The 20045-nt window shown below is 44.8% G+C and overlaps 1 protein-coding gene across 1 annotated transcript in view; it reads right to left on the bottom strand.

The window, feature by feature from the left end:
• The window catches only part of trpc5a (transient receptor potential cation channel, subfamily C, member 5a), a gene marked incomplete at both ends in the record, with an annotated part of 43708 nt that overhangs the window by 23278 nt on the left and 385 nt on the right, over positions 1–20045 (bottom strand). Inside the window, 6 exons of the mRNA XM_079295709.1 lie at positions 12765–12971; positions 13523–13660; positions 14350–14412; positions 14545–14661; positions 18630–18880; positions 19526–19628. Of these exons, the coding sequence (XP_079151835.1) occupies positions 12765–12971; positions 13523–13660; positions 14350–14412; positions 14545–14661; positions 18630–18880; positions 19526–19628 (879 nt within the window). The remainder of the gene's footprint in view (positions 1–12764; positions 12972–13522; positions 13661–14349; positions 14413–14544; positions 14662–18629; positions 18881–19525; positions 19629–20045) is intronic.

The raw sequence follows: 20045 nt of genomic DNA, 5'->3' as shown, positions 1-20045 counted from the left end.
TGCTGCTGTCTGTTTCTCTGTGTCCCACACAATCTGAGTTTGTAAAGGGGGAGGATTCCACATGTTTCCACATGTTTCCACATGTTACAAGCCCAGGACTGGTGTGAAGGACATGTCTGACTGGCAGCAAGTCAGACTCAATTCACTGACTTCAGCAATATTGAGGATCCTGGTAATGTACAGAAACAAAGGTGACTTACACAAATCAATTTTATCAGTAAAAAGAGTCATTCAACTTATGTTTGATAAAACACACACACACATCTGTCAACATGACTGAGCTGTCTCAAATGAGAGGCTATTGAAAGTATTACACCTGTTTTTGAGTTTTTATTGAAGGCTGTATAATAATAGAGTGTGATGATTCACCAGTGTGCGCACTAAAATTTACCGGTAAAGAAAATTCATGATCTGAGGGAACCAATTGAGTGACGATTTGACGAACATTTGTAAGCAGGTTTGGTGCAGCCGCGAGCACCTCAAATTTCTAACCCACACACCATTATGTCACTCATCCCTCCTGACTTATTTCGTCGTCGACTTGGCCGATGCATATTTTATTTTATTTTATTTTGTTTTATTTTTCCTGTACCTGTGCACAAGGACAGTCAATTTTTATTTTGCTTTCTCATAAAGGAAGAGTCTCTACCTGGACCCAGGTGTCCTCAGGGTTATTCAGAAAGATAGGATTAGATTAGGACAACTTCATTAATCCCCAGAGGGGAAAGACTTTTGTCACCCAAAAGCCCTGGTGTGTTTAACAAAGCCTTGTGAAACAATCTGGTTGATTTACACTTACCAAATGGTTCAGCCTTTTTACAATATGTTGATGATATCATGATTTGCAGGCCGAAGAAGAAGCATGTAAATTAGAATAATTTAGACTTACAGTTGTCCTATTTAGGTTTTGGCTCAAGCCTAACCGTCCACATTGCAATTTGCTCTCGATAAAGTTTCATATCTGGGACATGTGATCACAGCAGAGGACAAAAACCCTCCCTCCCAAAATATTACAGGCAATTCAAACTGTGCCTAAACTATAAACTAAGAAACGAATGATGAGCTTCTTAGGAATGACGTCATATTATAGAAAGTGGATCCCAAACTAGTCAGAAAGAGAGGTACTCCTCTCTTCCATGATTCATGGTAATATCTTTATGCGCAAGACAAACTGACCCAGACTGATTACTTGACTGCTGTTTTTAATGACATAGAAGACGCATTACTATCAGCTCCGACACTTGGACTATCTGAACTTGACACACTGTTCATACAATACGTTGACCTGAGAGACGGTTACATTAGTTTAGACTTAGGAACATGGGGGAAGACAAAGGCCTGGTTACTTTACTAGGTTAGACCTCACAGCACCAGGACCTCTTCTGTCTGCATGCTGTTGCACGTGATATTGCGACATGTTTCCTTATGCTGTTTTTTTACAGATTAGAGCAAATGAATACAATAGATTTGCCTAACACTACTTTGAAACGATGTACTACCCTTAATCCTAACACTTCTTTTTCCTCCTCCAGCAGATGGAAGGCTGATTAACTATGTAGTTTCTGTTCTACAGGTCTGCATACAGAGACCTGACCTCACTGACACTCCCACTAACGCTTTTGATCCCATTTCAACAGGAAATGCTGAAGCTGATGTTGTGACTGTGAAGGCGATTATTTTTGTTTTTGTTGTTTTTGTTTTAGGTTCGGTGTGTCTACGGAAATATTTCTCACTTATGATATTTAATTGTTATAACATTATGTATGGCTTAGCTTAGATAGATTGCTATGTGGTCTCTTCCATAATTCCGCTAAATTAGGTTACAGCAGAGCTTATCGTACTCATGGAAGCCTGCACACTCGCAGAGGGTAACACTGTGACTATTCACACTGGCTGCAGATCTGATTTTGGTGCATTATGGAAACACAGACAGTTTTCTAAAATCTGACGGTAAACCTTGTTTGCCTAAACATTATTTCTCTCACTACGCTGAGTTGACTCATGGGTTAGACCATGTGTAAAAAGGGGGGATGTTAAATGTTAAGCATTAAATGAAACACTTAAGACCAAGTTAGCTAAATGTTGTGCTGACACACACAGGTCTGCCTTGGACAAAAGCTTTGGTTTTCCTCCCCATGTGGGCATGGAAGCACCGAGAGCACCATTTCCCTCAAACCGCCTTATGCGAACATTTAAAATGTAAACATATTGTGCACAATTGTCGTTTGCTCTATCTAACATAAGACAACAGGTAGCAGCTGCCCTCCAGAGACCAGCTGAAGGACCTCTCCATAAGCTGCAGCCTGGTGATTTCGTGGTGGTGAAAGATTTCAGAAGGAAGCATTGGAACTCAAGACGTTGGCTGGGTCCATTCCAGGTCCTCCTCGTCACTCAGACGGCTGTCAAAGTAGCTGAGAGGGCTACCTGGGTTCATGCGTCACACTGCAAAAAGGTTCCAGACCCAGGAGAGGCTTCAGGTGAGCGAGCGCCTACACCAAGTGTCAGCCAACCGGCACCACCGAGGGACGAGAGACGGACGACGGTGCCATCGACGGATGAGATGCAGTGATCCACGGACGGGATCACGACGGGCAGTTAGCCGACAGACACGTGCGTGTTCTGTGTTATGTCTACAACTCGACGTGGATGCCACGCAAGAAAGACGGCTGGAAGAGCCCCTCTCGACACGTGTTTATGCCAACAAACACAAGAAAAGGACAGCGGTCAGGGTTCCAAAGGACGAAAAACTTTTTATGATAACTAAATTCACATTATTGCTCGTTTTGTTTTCATTTTATTTCTGTATAATTCAATCTGTCTGTGCGGACCAAAGAGAGTGGCGGTATAACAGTGTCTCTGACAGTTTTGTGGAAACCTCACGGTGTCAACACAAGCAAAACTGCTCACACAAACCAGTTGCTCGGGTGAACTCCATACAAACTGGTGGCTGTTGCACTCAAGACAGTTTTTGATTTTTAACCTTTGTGTTAATTGAATTATATTGCCTGCTACATTCATGGGATCTTTTATCTCACAAGAACAGTTTTTCTTCAGTTCTCTCAAGTGATGTATTTTCAAATCATACTTGTGGGTAATACTTCTGTTGTTATTGAAATGTCCTTATAACATATTTTTACCATATTGTGTGATTACTATGTAATCAAAGAGTGGAATGTGATGGGAAAATATGTCAGTCTACTGTTTTAGGGTTAAGGAATGTGAGTTTTAGAAGAGCAGGCACTAAACCTTGTGTCTTCTAAATGAGTCTCGTAAATTTCGGATCCAGGGGTCTTGTTGTTATGTTATCTTGGTATCTGTTTTCCTGTTTTATTTGTCTTCAAGGACGGCAACACAGATGTCTTGATTACAGTATTTCCTTGATGAGCATTAGCGGAAGGGCATGACCCTCTTCAGGCATATATGATGTGTGATGGTTCACAGGGTTTTTCCGTCTCTGCAAATACTGTGACTTAACTGTTTGACTGGTTCACGGGAACATCAAAGGAAGCATCTGATGTCTCCATAAATATTGTGGGACAAACTGATAACGAAGGGATTCGTAAACCGGCCATAAAAGCGCCTTCAGGGTATCGTAAAGACAGGACACTGTGCTTCAAAGAAAAACATCTGCCTTGACTGGTTTCCTTCTTCTGTTTATTCTTGTTTGCGAACCAAGGTGACAGCATGCTGGCTGGGTATAAAGGTCCAGGCATTTGAATGTGTCATCAGAGCACCTTACACAGATGACGGCGATGTGTCTGTGGGACGTGTTCTCTTTGCTTGCAAGCAAATAAATTGACTATTACAACTTTGATCGTTCATCCAGACTCTGTTTCATTTGACATTGATTTGTTAACACTTTAACACTCTTCTCCCGATAATTCACAGAAATATTCCACAACATCTCTCTCCCTCCCTCTCGCTCCCTCTCTCTCTCTCTCCCCTCCTCTTGTTACTCTACTCTCTCTCTCTCGCTCCCTCTCTCTCTCTCTCCCCTCTTGTTACTCTGCTCTCTCTCCCTCTCTCTCCCTCCCTGCCTCTCTCTCACTCCCTCCCTCTCGCTCCCTCCCTCTCGCTCCCTCCCCTCCTCTCTCTCTCTCCCTCTCCCTCCCTCCCTCCCCTCCTCTCTTGTTACTCTGCTCTCTCTCCCTCTCTCTCGGTCCCTCCCTCTAGCTCCCTCCCTCCCTCTCTCTCCTTCCCTCTCGCTCCCTCCCCTCCTCTCTTGTTCCTCTGCTCTCTCTCTCTCCCTCCCTCTCGCTCCCTCCCTCCCTCTCTCTCCTTCCCTCTCGCTCCCTCCCCTCCTCTCTTGTTCCTCTGCTCTCTCTCTCTCCCTCCCTCTCGCTCCCTCCCTCCCTCTCTCTCCTTCCCTCTCGCTCCCTCCCCTCCTCTCTTGTTCCTCTGCTCTCTCTCTCCCTCTCCCTCCCTCCCTCCCCTCCTCTCTTGTTACTCTGCTCTCTCTCCCTCTCTCTCGGTCCCTCCCTCTAGCTCCCTCCCTCCCTCTCTCTCCTTCCCTCTCGCTCCCTCCCCTCCTCTCTTGTTCCTCTGCTCTCTCTCTCTCCCTCCCTCTCGCTCCCTCCCTCCCTCTCTCTCCTTCCCTCTCGCTCCCTCCCCTCCTCTCTTGTTCCTCTGCTCTCTCTCTCTCCCTCCCTCTCGCTCCCTCCCTCCCTCTCTCTCCTTCCCTCTCGCTCCCTCCCCTCCTCTCTTGTTCCTCTGCTCTCTCTCTCTCCCTCCCTCTAGCTCCCTCCCTCCCTCTCTCTCCTTCCCTCTCGCTCCCTCCCCTCTCTTGTTCCTCTGCTCCCTCTCTCTCCCTCCCTCTCTCTCCCTCCCTCTCGCTCCCTCCCTCTCTCTCGCTCCCTCTCGCTCCCTCCCCCTCCTCTCTTGTTCCTCTGCTCTCTCTCCCTCCCTCCCTCCCCCTCCTCCTCCCCTCTTGTTCCTCTGCTCGCTCTCTCTCTCCCTCCCTCCCTCTCTCTCCCTCCCTCCCCTCCTCTCTTGTTACTCTGCTCTCTCTCCCTCTCTCTCCCTCCCTCCCGCTCCCTCCCTCTCGCTCCCTCCCCTCCTCTCTTGTTCCTCTGCTCTCTCTCTCCCTCCCTCTCCCTCCCTCCCTCCCTCTCGCTCCCTCCCTCTCGCTCCCTCCCCTCCTCTCTTGTTCCTCTGCTCTCTCTCTCCCTCTCACTCCCTCTCTCTCTCCCTCCCCTCTGCTCTCTCTCACTCTCTCTCTCTCCCTCTCGCTCCCTCCCCTCCTCTCTTGTTCCTCTGCTATCTCTCCCTCCCTCCCTCTCTCTCCCTCCCTCCCCCTCCTCTCTTGTTCCTCTGCTCTCTCTCCCTCTCTCCCTCCCTCCCTCTCCCTCCCTCCCCCCCCCTCCTCTCTTGTTCCTCTGCTCTCTCTCTCCCTCCCTCTCCCTCCCTCCCTCCCTCTCGCTCCCTCCCTCTCGCTCCCTCCCCTCCTCTCTTGTTCCTCTGCTCTCTCTCTCCCTCTCACTCCCTCTCTCTCTCCCTCCCCTCTGCTCTCTCTCACTCTCTCTCTCTCCCTCTCGCTCCCTCCCCTCCTCTCTTGTTCCTCTGCTATCTCTCCCTCCCTCCCTCTCTCTCCCTCCCTCCCCCTCCTCTCTTGTTCCTCTGCTCTCTCTCCCTCTCTCCCTCCCTCCCTCTCCCTCCCTCCCCCCCCCTCCTCTCTTGTTCCTCTGCTCTCTCTCTCCCTCCCTCTCCCTCCCTCCCTCCCTCTCGCTCCCTCCCTCTCGCTCCCTCCCCTCCTCTCTTGTTCCTCTGCTCTCTCTCTCCCTCTCACTCCCTCTCTCTCTCCCTCCCCTCTGCTCTCTCTCACTCTCTCTCTCTCCCTCTCGCTCCCTCCCCTCCTCTCTTGTTCCTCTGCTATCTCTCCCTCCCTCCCTCTCTCTCCCTCCCTCCCCCTCCTCTCTCTCCCTCTCTCTCCCTCGCTCTCTCTCCCGCCCTCCCTCTCGCTCCCTCCCTCCCTCTCTCTCCCTCCCTCCCTCCCCCTCCTCTCGTGTTCCTCTGCTCTCCCTCTCTGTCAGCAGTGTTGGACGGATTATCACGCACACTCTCACACACAAGCAGCACTTAACGGTGCCAAGAAACACGCTGAGGAAAAATTGATTTATGGTTTCTCTCTCCATCCATCTCTTCCAGCCTCCATCTCTTCCCAGTGTCTCCCTCTCTTCTTCCTCTCCTCGTCTCTTTCTTCTTCATCACATGCTTTACTTTCAATCCTCTCCTCACTACTTCTCCATCACCTCTGACCTTTGCTGGTTTCACTGCAGCTGATCGTTACACCATCAGACCCTGCAGCATGTTTGTGTGTCTCAGCTTCTCTCAATAACTCTTTGGGCACACAAAAAGGCTTTCACTGGAGGAGGACCATCTGGCATCCCTCCAGATTTATATCAGGCCTACAGTCCAGAAAATAAACCACAAGAAGAAAAGAAAACGAGATGCATTGCAGCCAACTACCAGCACGATGTCATCTCACAGTCATCCGTCTCTTCTGTTGAGCTCAACTCGTTGTTGTCCTCACACTCTCTACAACAAGCCGACACATGCTTATGTCACAGACTGCATAGAAGAAGTGATGACGTCACCCTTTGGTTTGTGGACTGATGTTATGAAGCCTTGAGTTCGGCGATTTCACCGCCGCCATCTTGGATTTTTGCAACCGGTGATTAACATGCATCGCCACATGCATCTTGAGTGATCAGATCTCACTTCCCCGCTCCATATGCAAAGAAACACGTACATCGTTTGCATTAGCAAAGACTGAAATGCAGCAATGAGGAGGGAAGAGCATCGCTGCCTGGAAGCAAAAGAAGAAGAATTCAAACAATACCGACCGGCTCTGTTCTCTGGTGTGTTCAAGGCAAACCAAATCACCCAGATGTTTGACTCACTCGTAACATCTGGATGGGCTTTCCTACATTTCCGGACGTCGTGGACGAAGCCAGCTTAAGTGATTTGGTAAAATGACGTGGGCGTGCCATAAATCGGCATGATGATCGGCATGATGGGTAACCCGTGGTGTGTGTGCTCTTTACCCACTGAGTCGTAACTCAAAGTTACTTTGCCGTTATGTAACTCCTCATCCTTTAATCTCTCTCTCTCTCTCTCTCTCTCTCTCTCTCAGAATTAAGGTTGCAAGCCGGATCAATAACCACGACCGCATCTACAGGGAGAGGAGAGGAGAAAGGAAAGGCAAAGAGGAAACAAGAAGCTGAAAAAGTGAAGAGAAACAAAAGGAGGAGAGGAAACAATAAAGAGAAGAGGGAGCAAGAGGAAATCAAGAGGAGAGGAGACAAGAGGAGAGGAAGTAGGTTCGAAGGACACAAGGACAAGGAGGAGGAGCAGAAGAACTAATCCGGACGGAGGGCGAGTCGAGAGGATGACGAAGGTTTCCCAGGAGGCCGAGACACAAGGTCAGAGTGACACACGGAGTATATATGGGAGATGTGATCACATCGGACAGTGCTGACGAGGACGCGCTGACTCTCATGATGTAGATCACACACATCAGCAGGAGGTAGTTCAAGAGCTGGGGATGCACACTATTCTCCCACAATGCAATGCACAGCGGGAAAAGGGAGGAGCTGGGAAAAAGTCTGATTCAATATCTTGCAGGATTTTCATGTTTCTTACAGCGTTTCAATCTAAAGCTGCGCTTGGAAACATGAATAACACGTTTCTTCGTGATGAGGAATATATCGATGAGTTTAAGTAAAATATCTTAATCTGACAAAACTCAGCAGCATGAAACTAATGAGAACAATTGACTGCACAGTGGCTTAGTGATGCATGAATGTGTGTGTGTGTGTGTGTGTGTGTGTGTGTGTGTGTGTGTGTGTGTATGTATGTATGTATGTATGTATGTATGTGTGTGTGTGTGTGTGTGTGTGTGTATGTATGTATGCGTGTGTGTGTGTGTGATTTCCTGGAGGAACAATCGAGACACAACAAAGGAAACGCAGGTCTCAGTTTCCCGTCACTCACATTATATAATTTGCTCTAAAAGCCTGGTGTTGGTAAAACACTGTGGCAGCACTTAGTGTGTGTGTCACCTCGACCTCCATCATAACATACACACACACACACACACACACACACACACACACACAAAGAGAATAAAAGCAGGGAGCTTAAAGGAAGTTATCCACGGCGACAAACAGACTAAAAGAGAGAGAGACGAGAAAGAAAAGGGTAAAGACTCGCTGAACGAGTCAGCAAGGAAATGACTGAGAGGAGGGAGGGGATGAGGAGGGAGGGGATGAGGAGGGAGGGGATGAGGAGGGAGGGAAGATGAAAGGGAGGGAAGATGAAAGGGAAGATGAGCGGGTGAGGAAAGGAGGGGGAGATGTAATATTAAGTAGAGAGAGAGGGTGAGGGTAAAGGATGTGACAGTAAAAGAGACGGAGAGAGAGGTTGAAGTGCGTGGAAAGATTACGTAAGCGTCTTTGGAGACATTTTCATAAACACACATCTGCATAGAAACACACACATCTGCATAGAAACACACACATCTGCATAGAAACACACACATCTGCATAGAAACACACACACATCGTGTGGAGGGGCATCTGTTTTGCTCGTCACAATCTGCTGCCGTCTCTCCGTCTCTTCACGTCGTTGCACTGAATGCGCGTCTACGTCCCCGAGGTCACGATCCACTCCGACATTCAACGGCTTCTTCGTTGACCGATGCTGCAACTTTCCACCAAGTTGCATGAAAACAATCTGAAATCTTGCTGACAAACACATCTTCAAACTAAAACACAAAAAGCCAACTTAAATAAAAGAAATCCCTCCTGCACAAAACAACACAAACATTCTGTCAGCAACTTGTGACAACTTTGTATCTGTTTATCAAATACATAAAAGTAAGAGTCATTTCACGGCATAGAGCTTTCTCTTTTCCTGCAGCGATCATGATGCACCACTAATAAGAAGGAACAATACTCAATTTAACCACTTCTTGTTCTTGTTACTCATCTTACAAAGAACAGAATGTGACTTGATCTTTAAAGGTCTGGGGACTTCAGTGTTGACTTTCTGGGAATTCATAATAAATAATCAACATACTTTTCAATCTTTAATCTGGGTTTGGGGGGGGACAGGTCGATGGTTTCACCAAAGTCTGTTTTGATTTTGTGAAGTCGAGTCCACGCCTCAAAAATCAAATACCAGCTTTTTTTTAATTGTACTGTTTAAATATCTAAATGTTGATGGTTTTGGCTCGCTGGTACTATTTCAGGGATTTAAGAAATATTTTAAAATCATTTCTCACTTTTCAAACGTGTGGAGATGAAACACTGACGGAGGACGAGGCAGAGAGTCTATTGTGAAAGCACCAGTCTGTTTCTACATGTCACTCTTCTTCTTCTGTTTCTACATGTCACTCTTCTTCTGTTTCTACATGTCACTCCTCTTCTTCTGTTTCTACATGTCACTCTTCTTCTTCTGTTTCTACATGTCACTCTTCTTCTTCTGTTTCTACATGTCACTCTTCTTCTTCTGTTTCTACATGTCACTCTTCTTCTTCCGTTTCTACATGTCACTCTTCTTCTTCTGGGTCTACATGCCACTCTTCTTCTTCTGGGTCTACATGTCACTCTTCTTCTGTTTCTACATGTCACTCTTCTTCTGTTTCTACATGTCACTCTTCTTCTTCTGTTTCTACATGTCACTCTTCTTCTTCTGGGTCTACATGTCACTCTTCTTCTGTTTCTACATGTCACTCTTCTTCTTCTGTTTCTACATGTCACTCTTCTTCTGTTTCTACATGTCACTCTTCTTCTTCTGTTTCTACATGTCACTCTTCTTCTTCTGTTTCTACATGTCACTCTTCTTCTTCTGTTTCTACATGTCACTCTTCTTCTTCTGGGTCTACATGTCACTCTTCTTCTGTTTCTACATGTCACTCTTCTTCTGTTTCTACATGTCACTCTTCTTCTTCTGTTTCTACATGTCACTCTTCTTCTTCTGTTTCTACATGTCACTCTTCTTCTGTTTCTACATGTCACTCTTCTTCTCCTCCGTGGAAAACACAGGTTTGTTGCCGTCTGTCTCTCTTCCTCTCCTCCGTCTCTCTCTCTTTAACGCTGTGAGTCCGTCTGATTTCTGCTGACAGCTCTGTGTGTCTGTGTCTGTGCGTCCTCCTCCGTTCTCATCTTTCACTTTTCCTCTGCGCGTCCGTTAGTGTCGCCTCGCTGACTTTTTATTTGGCACGAGCGCTTTCGTGAGGCGACGCTGGCGAAGGAGATTGTCGGGGCGTCTGCAGTCGGAACACCTTGAGACTGAGAGACTTTCTTTTTTAATGCAACCAAGATCTGGAAATGTGTGCGTGAGCCGAATCAATTCTAAGATTTTCATTTAGGTGGAGTAGACGGCAGCACACTTCAGTGCAGGTGGAAACATGCCGTCCTCTGAGTCGCATCGCGGATACTTCAGTAGTGTTGTACACCGAGGGGCCCGACGGTGAGGAAAACATACCGTTACTTTACACAACATTGACTGTTTGGTTTGTGAAAGCAGTGAGAAATGGTGGCGCATTTACCCAAACCTCCACCTTGTTACTACGATATTAATATCATTGACATGATTGTGAATACATTTGAATTATTTAACATGATTAAAAAGGGAAAAGCTGCAGATCTGGAACCATTAAATGATAAAATGGTGAAAGGATTATTAACAAAATTGTAAAGTTAATTAAAGCTGTCAGAAATAAAAAGTAGAATATAGTGGAGCAGTAGAAGTAGAAAGTTGCACGACTTCTAATATCACTTCTAATGTGCAGTACTTGAGTAAATGTACTGCTCCTGGGCAGTAATACAAATGTTCTGGTTAATCATTTCTGCAAATGTATTCATGTATTTAAAGCTTTTTCCTTAAAAAGAATGACAAAATGTGAATGCTAATGTCTTCTCCTACTGCAGTTCATTTTGTTTTATATGATCAGCTCTGTCCCTCATCACTGACCGGCCATCAGCAGCGCCTGAGGGATCCACCAGAGCGCTGTGAGCAGCAAGTGAAGTGAATTTCTGGTTATGAATATTGTTCAGTCATCTAAATAAAGTGTGCCGTGGGTTCTGGTTCGGCCAGTCACAGTTAAAAAGCCCATTTCTTCATTGCCAGTGAAGGTGAAGAGAGCAGTTCTCATCAGTCTCTTCATGTCGTTCACCTCGATGTTAACCGCTCAGGAGGGAAGCTTTTTACTGCTCCATCCATCTCTCTTTCCCTCCTTCCTTCTGCTCCGTCCACCACACCAGGGACATGAAATTCCCCCTAAATCTTCTCCTACGTCACCACTCCTGCCTGGAGAAAGAAGCTTCCCTCCTAAATCCTTTGGCCTGGAACAGCAGCTTCCCGACATCCTCCCTTTAATCCATCCTTCCATCACCCTGAATGTTTTGCCGCGCCAAAGCGCCTTCAAGGGGGAAAAAGTCACTCACTTATCCCGTTCTCTGTGTTCGTAGAAGCGCCAAGCCGACCCTTTATCGGAAGCCTTTGCACACGTACGTCATGCAAAATATGTCCTGATGTTTGGAAAGTTTACACACCAAACAAAGTCTTTTATTTTTGCAAATAAAGTATCGCAAGTCGTCAAAGATCCGACTCATATTAATGTTTTACTTTGACAGTCCCTCACATGGCTGCTTAGCATGAACACAGTTAGCATGAATATACAACTAGCATGCTAACATGCTAACCTGTGTGTGCATGCAACATTCTGAATGAACAAGTAGGGTTAGCATTGTGTTTTCGTTACCTTAGAATCGACATACAGAGAGGGTCCTCCTCACAGAGTCGGCAATGTTTCTACTGGAGCCCGGAACGGACAAACCAAACACTGGTCAAACACTGGTTTTTGCTCGCGTGTCGCAGCGTGTCTATTGTATTTTGTAATTCTTGGTTAATTTACCGAAACAAAATGCCACTTGTTGCAAACTCCCTAAAATCTTTAACCTGAGATCTTCAATGTCACCAGCGCGTTGAGCCCTCTTCAGATCTTTACCTTTGTCACCTCTCACTTCCTGCTCTTATGCCTCCCTGCCTCCCTCAATCCATCCACCCATCATCTCGTGGCTGCTGTACATCTGCTGATTGTATGCACGCTTTAAAAATCCTAAAAGTGGTGTTCATTGGTGAAGATTATATTGCTGATCTAAACATGCGAGTATCATAAATGTTCTCAGCATGCAACATTTAGTATATTAGCACGTGAACGATATATGATACAACAATGACATGCTAGCATGTCAGCGCATCAATATGCCATCAACAAGTATGCCAATAGAATGTACTGTAATTAGAATATATCAACATATAATGGATATTTACCATTTACATGCAAAGTCAGGGCATCACTAAAGTCTAAAAGTATTCATGCTTAATGCGAGAAACGTCAATATGGAAAGTTCTCTCAATATTTCACTCTGTTGTACATTTAAACAATTCCATCCCAAGAGCCGGACTGCAAGTGTGGCAATAACTAAATGCAACGGTTCAGATTCTGCTGGTATTTGATAACCAACTTTGACACCAGTGGCGGTGCATATATATAATATAAACGTACATATACATACACACATAGCCTACTCAGTTTTTCAGCGATATTTTCAGGCACAAACAGAACTCTGTTTTCCCGTAAACAAGCTTGTTACTTGAAAAAGGTCTCTTCAGTCACCAATGAAAAGGCATCTAAAGAGACTTTTCAGAGCCCAACGTACTCCTCTCTAGTCACTCTATCCGGGTCGAGTCCCTACCTCTTTCTGGTGGTATTTGATGGCCAGTTTGAGCTTGGCCAGGTCGTGGCACTGCCTCGGGTCCAGCTCCTCGCTCAGTTCGTTGTCTCTGTGGTTCAGGATGGTCTCCAGCTCTCTGGAACTCCTGGCCTGGTCCAGAAGGTCTTTGGCGAACCGTTTGCACTGCTGCGACAGCTCCTCGTACTCCTCACGGAACTCGTTCTCCACCTGAGAGGAGGGAGTGGCAGAAAACCGTGTTACCGTTTATGATGCGTCTATAGAGGCCGATAACTCTGACTTCTGTCGCTCAATCATACTGCCCCAAGCTCTCAAGAGCTAGCATTGCTGCAACATGTGCTTCTTAGAAAACTCAAAAGTCAAAGGTATTGTTACCGAAGACAAAACGTATTCTCAGCCAGAAGAATGAATCCTTCTCTGCTAAGAGTGCTCGAACTTATAGCAGAAACAAATGAGTAACAAACAACATTGGATGTTTTTTATAGCTCATCAAGTTCAGGAAGTGGCGTCCCTCCATTAGAGTTCTTGAATTAACGCCAAAGAGGACGGTAGCTGCTCCTAAAGGCTCCTGATGGGCCGGCACTTTATGCGGACACTTTAAGTTGCCGTCTCTTTTATTTTGACAGCAAGCTGTATATTGTGGAAATAAAAATACACGAGGGCTTTACCGGTCCAAATAAATCACTGACGAGTCCCTGAGACTAAACCTTTTCACCACTCCCGCAAGACCTCTTAGGAAAGTCCTTGGTCAGCGTCCATACCTTGCTGAGCTCTTTGAGTTCCCAGCCCAGTCTGAAGGCAGTGAGGATGGGATCTTCACTGGACAGCGCGATGAGGGAGGGCGAGGCCAGAGCCTTGTAGATGTTGAGGCGAGACCTCGAATGCCGAAGACTGTCGACCTGCAGAAGGTGACACGGAGAGACGAACAAGAGGAGAAAGATTTAGACTTTTAAGGTTTAGAACCAAGCCATGCCATATCGTACAATGATCGCCCTTTGTATACTTTGAAGAATAACAATAAAGAAATAGACAATTTTCTCCCCGAATTAAATGAGACTGTTTCATAATCAGCTAAAAGTTCCTCACAGCAACTTTGATGTTAAAATACTTCATTGCAAATGAAAGTCCTGCTTTGTTACAATATTTGTTCTCTATGTTACTGTACATTTTTTGTGCTGATTTATGTTTACGTTTCCTTCAGAAAATTGTACAATAAAGTTGTGACTTTTGTATTCATGTGCAACCGAAATACTCAAGTGTTTAACCTCAAACGGCCCAAAGTACCAGCAGATTTCGAGCCTTTTTTTGTTTGCAAAACATAAACATGTTACAACAGAGGTACATGTTTATGTTTTGTGTTTTCTCTTCATTATTTCTTTCGTGTGATGACATAATCAAAGTATGTTAAACAAGATTGATTAGTGAGCAGAGGTGGAAACAACAGAAGAGATGCTTTTCGTTCACGGCAGAGGAAGTGATGCGTATCTAATTGTTTTAGAATAGATGCGGAGAACAAATGTCAGTGCTGGAGGTGCAGATTGGGAATTGCTGTAAATTCCAATATTGATTTTCAGCAAAACAAACTTACCTCTGAACTGGACACGCACTCGACACAGTCACATCGTATCTGGTGTGGTCTGGGAATGGTGACCTGTACAGAACAACAATTAACGGTGAATCATCACAGCTACCTTCCACATCCTGATTCAATGTTAAAGTAAACACTCTTCTTGAAAGGCTTGCTTTCATTACATCACTTTGCATTCGCATTGAGAGTAATCACCTTCCGCTGGACGAGGAGCTTGATGATCTCGTAGTTGTTGGTGTGAGCAGCGAGCATGATGGGAGTTATGTCCGGGGTGAACTCTGAAAACTGACTGTCCATCATCAGCGAGGGAACCTAAAGAAAAACACGTCTTTTTTATGAAATTACACGCATCATATGACAAGTGGACCACAATGAAAGACTGATATCTAATGTTCAATAACTTCTATTGTGCAGTGTAAAAAGCCATAATTTCAGCTCTACATGTGGCTGTTATGCAAAAAGGACAAAAGACAAATTTGCCAAATGAAGAATCAAATTAAACTCCCTTGAATCTGATTAAAACAAATTAAATGTGTCATGCGTTGGACAAAAGAAGTCTCCTGCTGCAGAGGTACATTTATTTAAAGCCACATCCTCTCCAGAGCTCATTATATTCCTCAGCGACTCTGAACACCTGCTGTCGTCTGAGAGGAACTGAGTGAAAGGGTGTTTCATTACCAGGTGGTCTAGAGGTGTACGGTCAGATATGAATAAGAGACTTATTAATAAAAGGCGGTTTTGCTGGTTTGAGCCCAGAAGAGCTGAACATTCTGAAAGCCATGTTGCTGTATTCTAGATATTTGGATCCAGAAGGAAACAGGAAACCTGGTTCTGTCCACACAATCCACCAACAGCACCTCTGATTAACATGTTGTCTCTCGTTTGTTTGATCCGGACAACAAATGTGTTGAAAGGACAATTTGTGCAGCAACATCCTGGAGTCTCTGCCCGTTGCCGGGCAACCTAACCATGACGACGAGACTGCCAGATGAATCCTGGACGAATGCTTTTGGAGGACGAGACGCTTTCTGTCTCGAGTGTCGACATTGTGCAAGTTATCGGTGGATGAACTCACAACTCACAAAGGATTGTAAAAGCAACATGAACGGCTGCTGTTGAATACAATACAACCATCGTAATAATAATAATAATGATCCACTTTAACCTCCTCCAGTGAGCATTCACAAGCACAATGTTCACATTTATTGAATGCTCCTTTTTAGGTCAATAGAACTGATGAACATAATTTGAAAGCTGCTAACTTGAGATGAATTGAAATACACTCAGCAGTGTGTAAAGTTGTTCTCGTCGTACATCCGTAAACATTGTGATTTGATGAGGCCCCTTTTTAAATGGTGAAACTTAAGAGCGTATAAAGAACATCATGAGGGAAGTATATGAGGGAAAATTGCTATTTTTTCCGCAATTGAATGGCGAGCTCTTCAGTTCTGTAAACTGCTCAGAAGCGCCCTTATTGTCGGTGTACCTGTAACCTGCATCCTCTGATTGCTTAAGGTCTGTAGCCTGTGGTTGTGAGGTTTCACGAGGCTGTGATATATAGTCGCTTCCGTACTTCAGTAGTTCTTCTTTTGTAGTTGTTTTAACCCAAACGTTTTTCCAAATGTCTTCCTGAAACCTAACTAAGTCGTTTTGTTGCCTAAACCTAACAAAGTTGTTTCCTGTGGAGACAGAAGTTTATTTTGAAAAGACCGAATGCATGTTAGGAGGGGAAATCGACACGAGTTGCTGGACCTTTTGTAGACACAAAAAATTAATAAATAGTGACGTCAAGTTTCAAAAAATGGTCTCACCACAGTGACATGTCTATGGGGACTAACATGTGAATACAATTGAGCTCATTGGATCCACACGAGTCTGAGCCTTCCAGTCAAACCCAATTTATGCAAATCCAACACCGTTTAGGGATCCCAATATGCAGACATATTTAAAATTGTTTTGAAATAACTAATTTATACTGCTTGTTTTTTCACAGAATTGCATGGCATTATGTTAAAGTCACATGTCTGCAAAGGGGGGAGTCTTTTCATTCATACATCTTGAAGTGAGAGGGCAAAGGACCCGTCGGAAGAAAACGTTTTTCCTTCTCCAAAATAGAGTTTTTAACTTCCGTAACCCGACCTGACAAGCTAGCATGACGTGGATTCATTAGGTCGTCTCTTCTCAGAAGTGCCTTCACTCTTCAGCTTGTGCTCGGTTGAACATCTGAAGTAAGTTTATTAATGTCAACAAGCGCTCAAGCACATCCACGTTTATATATTCGGCGTATGAAAACTCAACACGGGGACTTGAAAGCAGCGTGTTTCCAAATTGAGAATAAAGATGAAAATGTGTGTGCAACTCGCAGAAACACCAGGCGTCTGAATCTTGTGACGCGCGCGCGCACACACACACACACACACACACACACACACACACACACACACACACACACACACACACACACACACACACACACACACACACACACACACACACACACACACACACACACACACACCAGAAGGAGGAGTGAGAGGAGCAGACTTGAGGAGGAGGAACACATGTGGACTCTTTCATCTCTCAGAGGGAGAACCAAGCAGAGCTTCTCTTCGTCCTCCTTTAATCTCCTCCTCGGCTTTCGCTCCTTCTCTGCTTCCTTCTCCTCATCTCACCTCCTGCTATCTTTGTTTTTCTTTCTCCCTCATCCTCTCATCCCTCCCTCCTCTTCTGCTGCCGCTGCAGCTGCCACGGGATTAAAGACACACACACACACACACACACACACACACACACACACACACACACACACACACACACACACACACACACACACACACACACACACACACACACACACACACACACACACACCACACACACACACAAACACACACACACACACACACACACACACACTTCTTAATATAGACTTCTACATGAAATAAACACACACTTTAACCCTGAGACCAACGGTCACGTGACATTTAGAAGCTTTTTTCCAACATCGGTAACACGACAACCTTGTAACGTGTTTATTAGTTCCTGACTGTTTTGTCTTCTGCTTCGTAACTTTAGAGTTCAGAGCAAACTTCTTTCCCCTGATTTATGTATCAATTAATATAATCTCCTGCTGCTCAGCTGTCAATCTCTCCAATCTTCAAACGCGCTCACATTCAACCCGTAACATCCGTAGTTCATTGTTAAACAGCAGCTGCTCCATCATGCAAGAGGCCGACACACCAGGCTACTCGTCTGTAGTTGATCTTGGCGTCTGAAATGACAACTTCTGCTGACAGACTTCATCAGCTGGTTTCCTGCTGTGTTTATTTCATGTTCTCAGCTTTAAAATGAGAATATTTAACGGGTTTTAAACATGCGTGGCTAAAGGTTGAGGCTAAAGCTACATGTTTAGCGATGGTGCAAATTTATAAATTTAAATATCCATCTATAAGAATTTCTAAATGTTAATTATGTAATTTAGCTCATGCATAATAATCTATGAATGATAATGACAGCATTATAACAGTTTAATAACTGTTTATTATTAAATGTGAATAAATGTGAGAGGTGTTACTTCTGTTTTCATATTTTATTGCTTACATTTTGAAATGTTTTGTGTGTTTATGGTAAATACGTTCTGTGTTTAACAGAAGCTGAAGAGATTTTTACTATGTTTTTGTTATTTAAAGTCTTTAGATACAGCAGGTTGTGTGCAGCTCCGAAATAATTAAAGAGGATAAAATAAATATTGAAATGAAGATAAACAACCAGAAGAGAGGAGGGAAGTAAAATGAGAAACAGAAGCACATCAACAACAGAAACACATTTGTTTCAGTCTTCGTCCAACTGAGAGGCGACCAAAAAAAAAAAAGTAAAAAGACTTCCCACAATCCTCTGCGTTCGGCCAAAGGCCGGTTGCCACAGCGACGCGGAACCTTGCAGCATCAGACCGTCCAGAAATGAATGCAGAAGAAGAAATGTGTCTCTCTTCAATTTAAAATGCTCCTTTTACTCTCTCTCTCTCTCTCTCTCTCTCTCACACACTCTCTCACACACACACACACACACACAACTCTGTCTCTGAATCCTATTTCACAGTGTGTCTATAAAACCAGCTGTTTAATTTCCCTCCACTCAGCAGAATGTGGAGCGGAAACGGCTGCTCTTCATCACGCGCCGCACACACCAACGGAAAAGACATCCCACACAGACGCACATTTACAGACGAGTAAATGCAGAGTGCGTCTGGAGGAGACGGATCGACACACTCGTCCACGCACCTGTTTCTCGCTGCTGGGCCTCCTGTGCGACAGCAGCAGCTCCACGGCGCCCACCACCTCCTTCCTGATGGCGTACAGCAGGGCGTCGCCGGTGTGGATGCCGTGGTTGAGCAGGAGCTCCATGATCTCCAGGTTCTCGTTCTCGATGGCGATGAGGAGCGCGCTGCGGCCCAGCGGGTCCAGACAGTTCACGTCCATGTTGTAGTAGACCTCCGCCTCGTGGAGGGCGTGTTTGACCCCCGCATAGTCACCTGGAGGGGAGCGAGGGAGCAGACAGGTGGTGCTTCAGTTTCCCACAGACTTGCTTTCTACCTTGAATACCTTCTACAGCGTTACGTGTTCCAATAGCAAAACATACTAAAATACTTCAAGTTTAAGTCCTGCGCTGATCATCTTGGCAACGCTTTGTATTAAGGTCCTTGTAATAAGCAATAATTAACAGTTAAATATGCCCTTTACGTTCTCATGAGATGTTTATTAACATTATTATCTGTTAGTAAGAAAGTGTTTCATTCATTTTGTTGTTTTATTTCGAGGAATACACACTTAATTAAGTATTTATAAGCAGTTAACTATGCTTTTGGAAGGTAATGGATTCAGTTATTTCACATTAATGAGCACTACATGCTTTCAAGGTTGCTAAAATGTGAATAAATTACTGCGTATGAATACATTTTATGCAGTGAAGCACAAAAAAAGATTTTCAAATTCTTAAAAGTTTGAAATATCAAGAGACAGTTGTGAGGACACCTGTGAACTGTTGGCTGCAGTCCGGCTGACCAGCTGCTGCTCAGATATCCCACGGTGTCGACTCAGCATCATTTGGGAGGTGAGCGGAGCAGCAGAACGAAGGCGTAGGGGGAACTATTGTGTCCCTAACAGAGATGAATATGTACCTTTCTCCACAGCGGTGAGGTAGGCCCTCTCCTCCGCAGACAGCTCCACTTCCGCCCGCACGATCTGAAGCGGGATGCGGTCGCGGTACGGCGAGTACGTCGCCTAAACAAACAAACAATGACAACACAAACAACTTTTAAAAAGAGAGAATCAGATCTGTAGAAATCCCAAAACTCTTCTCGTTAAATCCTTTCTGGGGGACCCTTCTAAACAATTATGAAGCCATAAAAAAGGTAGCTTTTCTTTTTCAGCTATTTATTTATACAGATGAGGCATTGTTCTATGACTGTGATCAGAGAGAGAATTGTTTTCAAGCCACAGATTGCCGTCCCCTGAGCCATGTGGCCCAAACTCTAAATATTTGAACAAAACTGTCTTTGGGCTTAAACAGGCTTATACGTCAAATATCATCAGCTGTTTGTTTGTTTGTTTGCAAAATGAAATTCTTGTCATATCATATATTTTCATGCTGTGGTGGATACTTTACTTCATAAGTGGAGTCATCATCATCCATCATCG

The sequence above is a fragment of the Melanostigma gelatinosum genome (assembly GCF_949748355.1).
Source record: "Melanostigma gelatinosum genome assembly, chromosome: 23".
Classification (NCBI taxonomy): domain Eukaryota; kingdom Metazoa; phylum Chordata; class Actinopteri; order Perciformes; family Zoarcidae; genus Melanostigma; species Melanostigma gelatinosum.
This window is presented reverse-complemented; position numbering and strand designations above follow the sequence as displayed.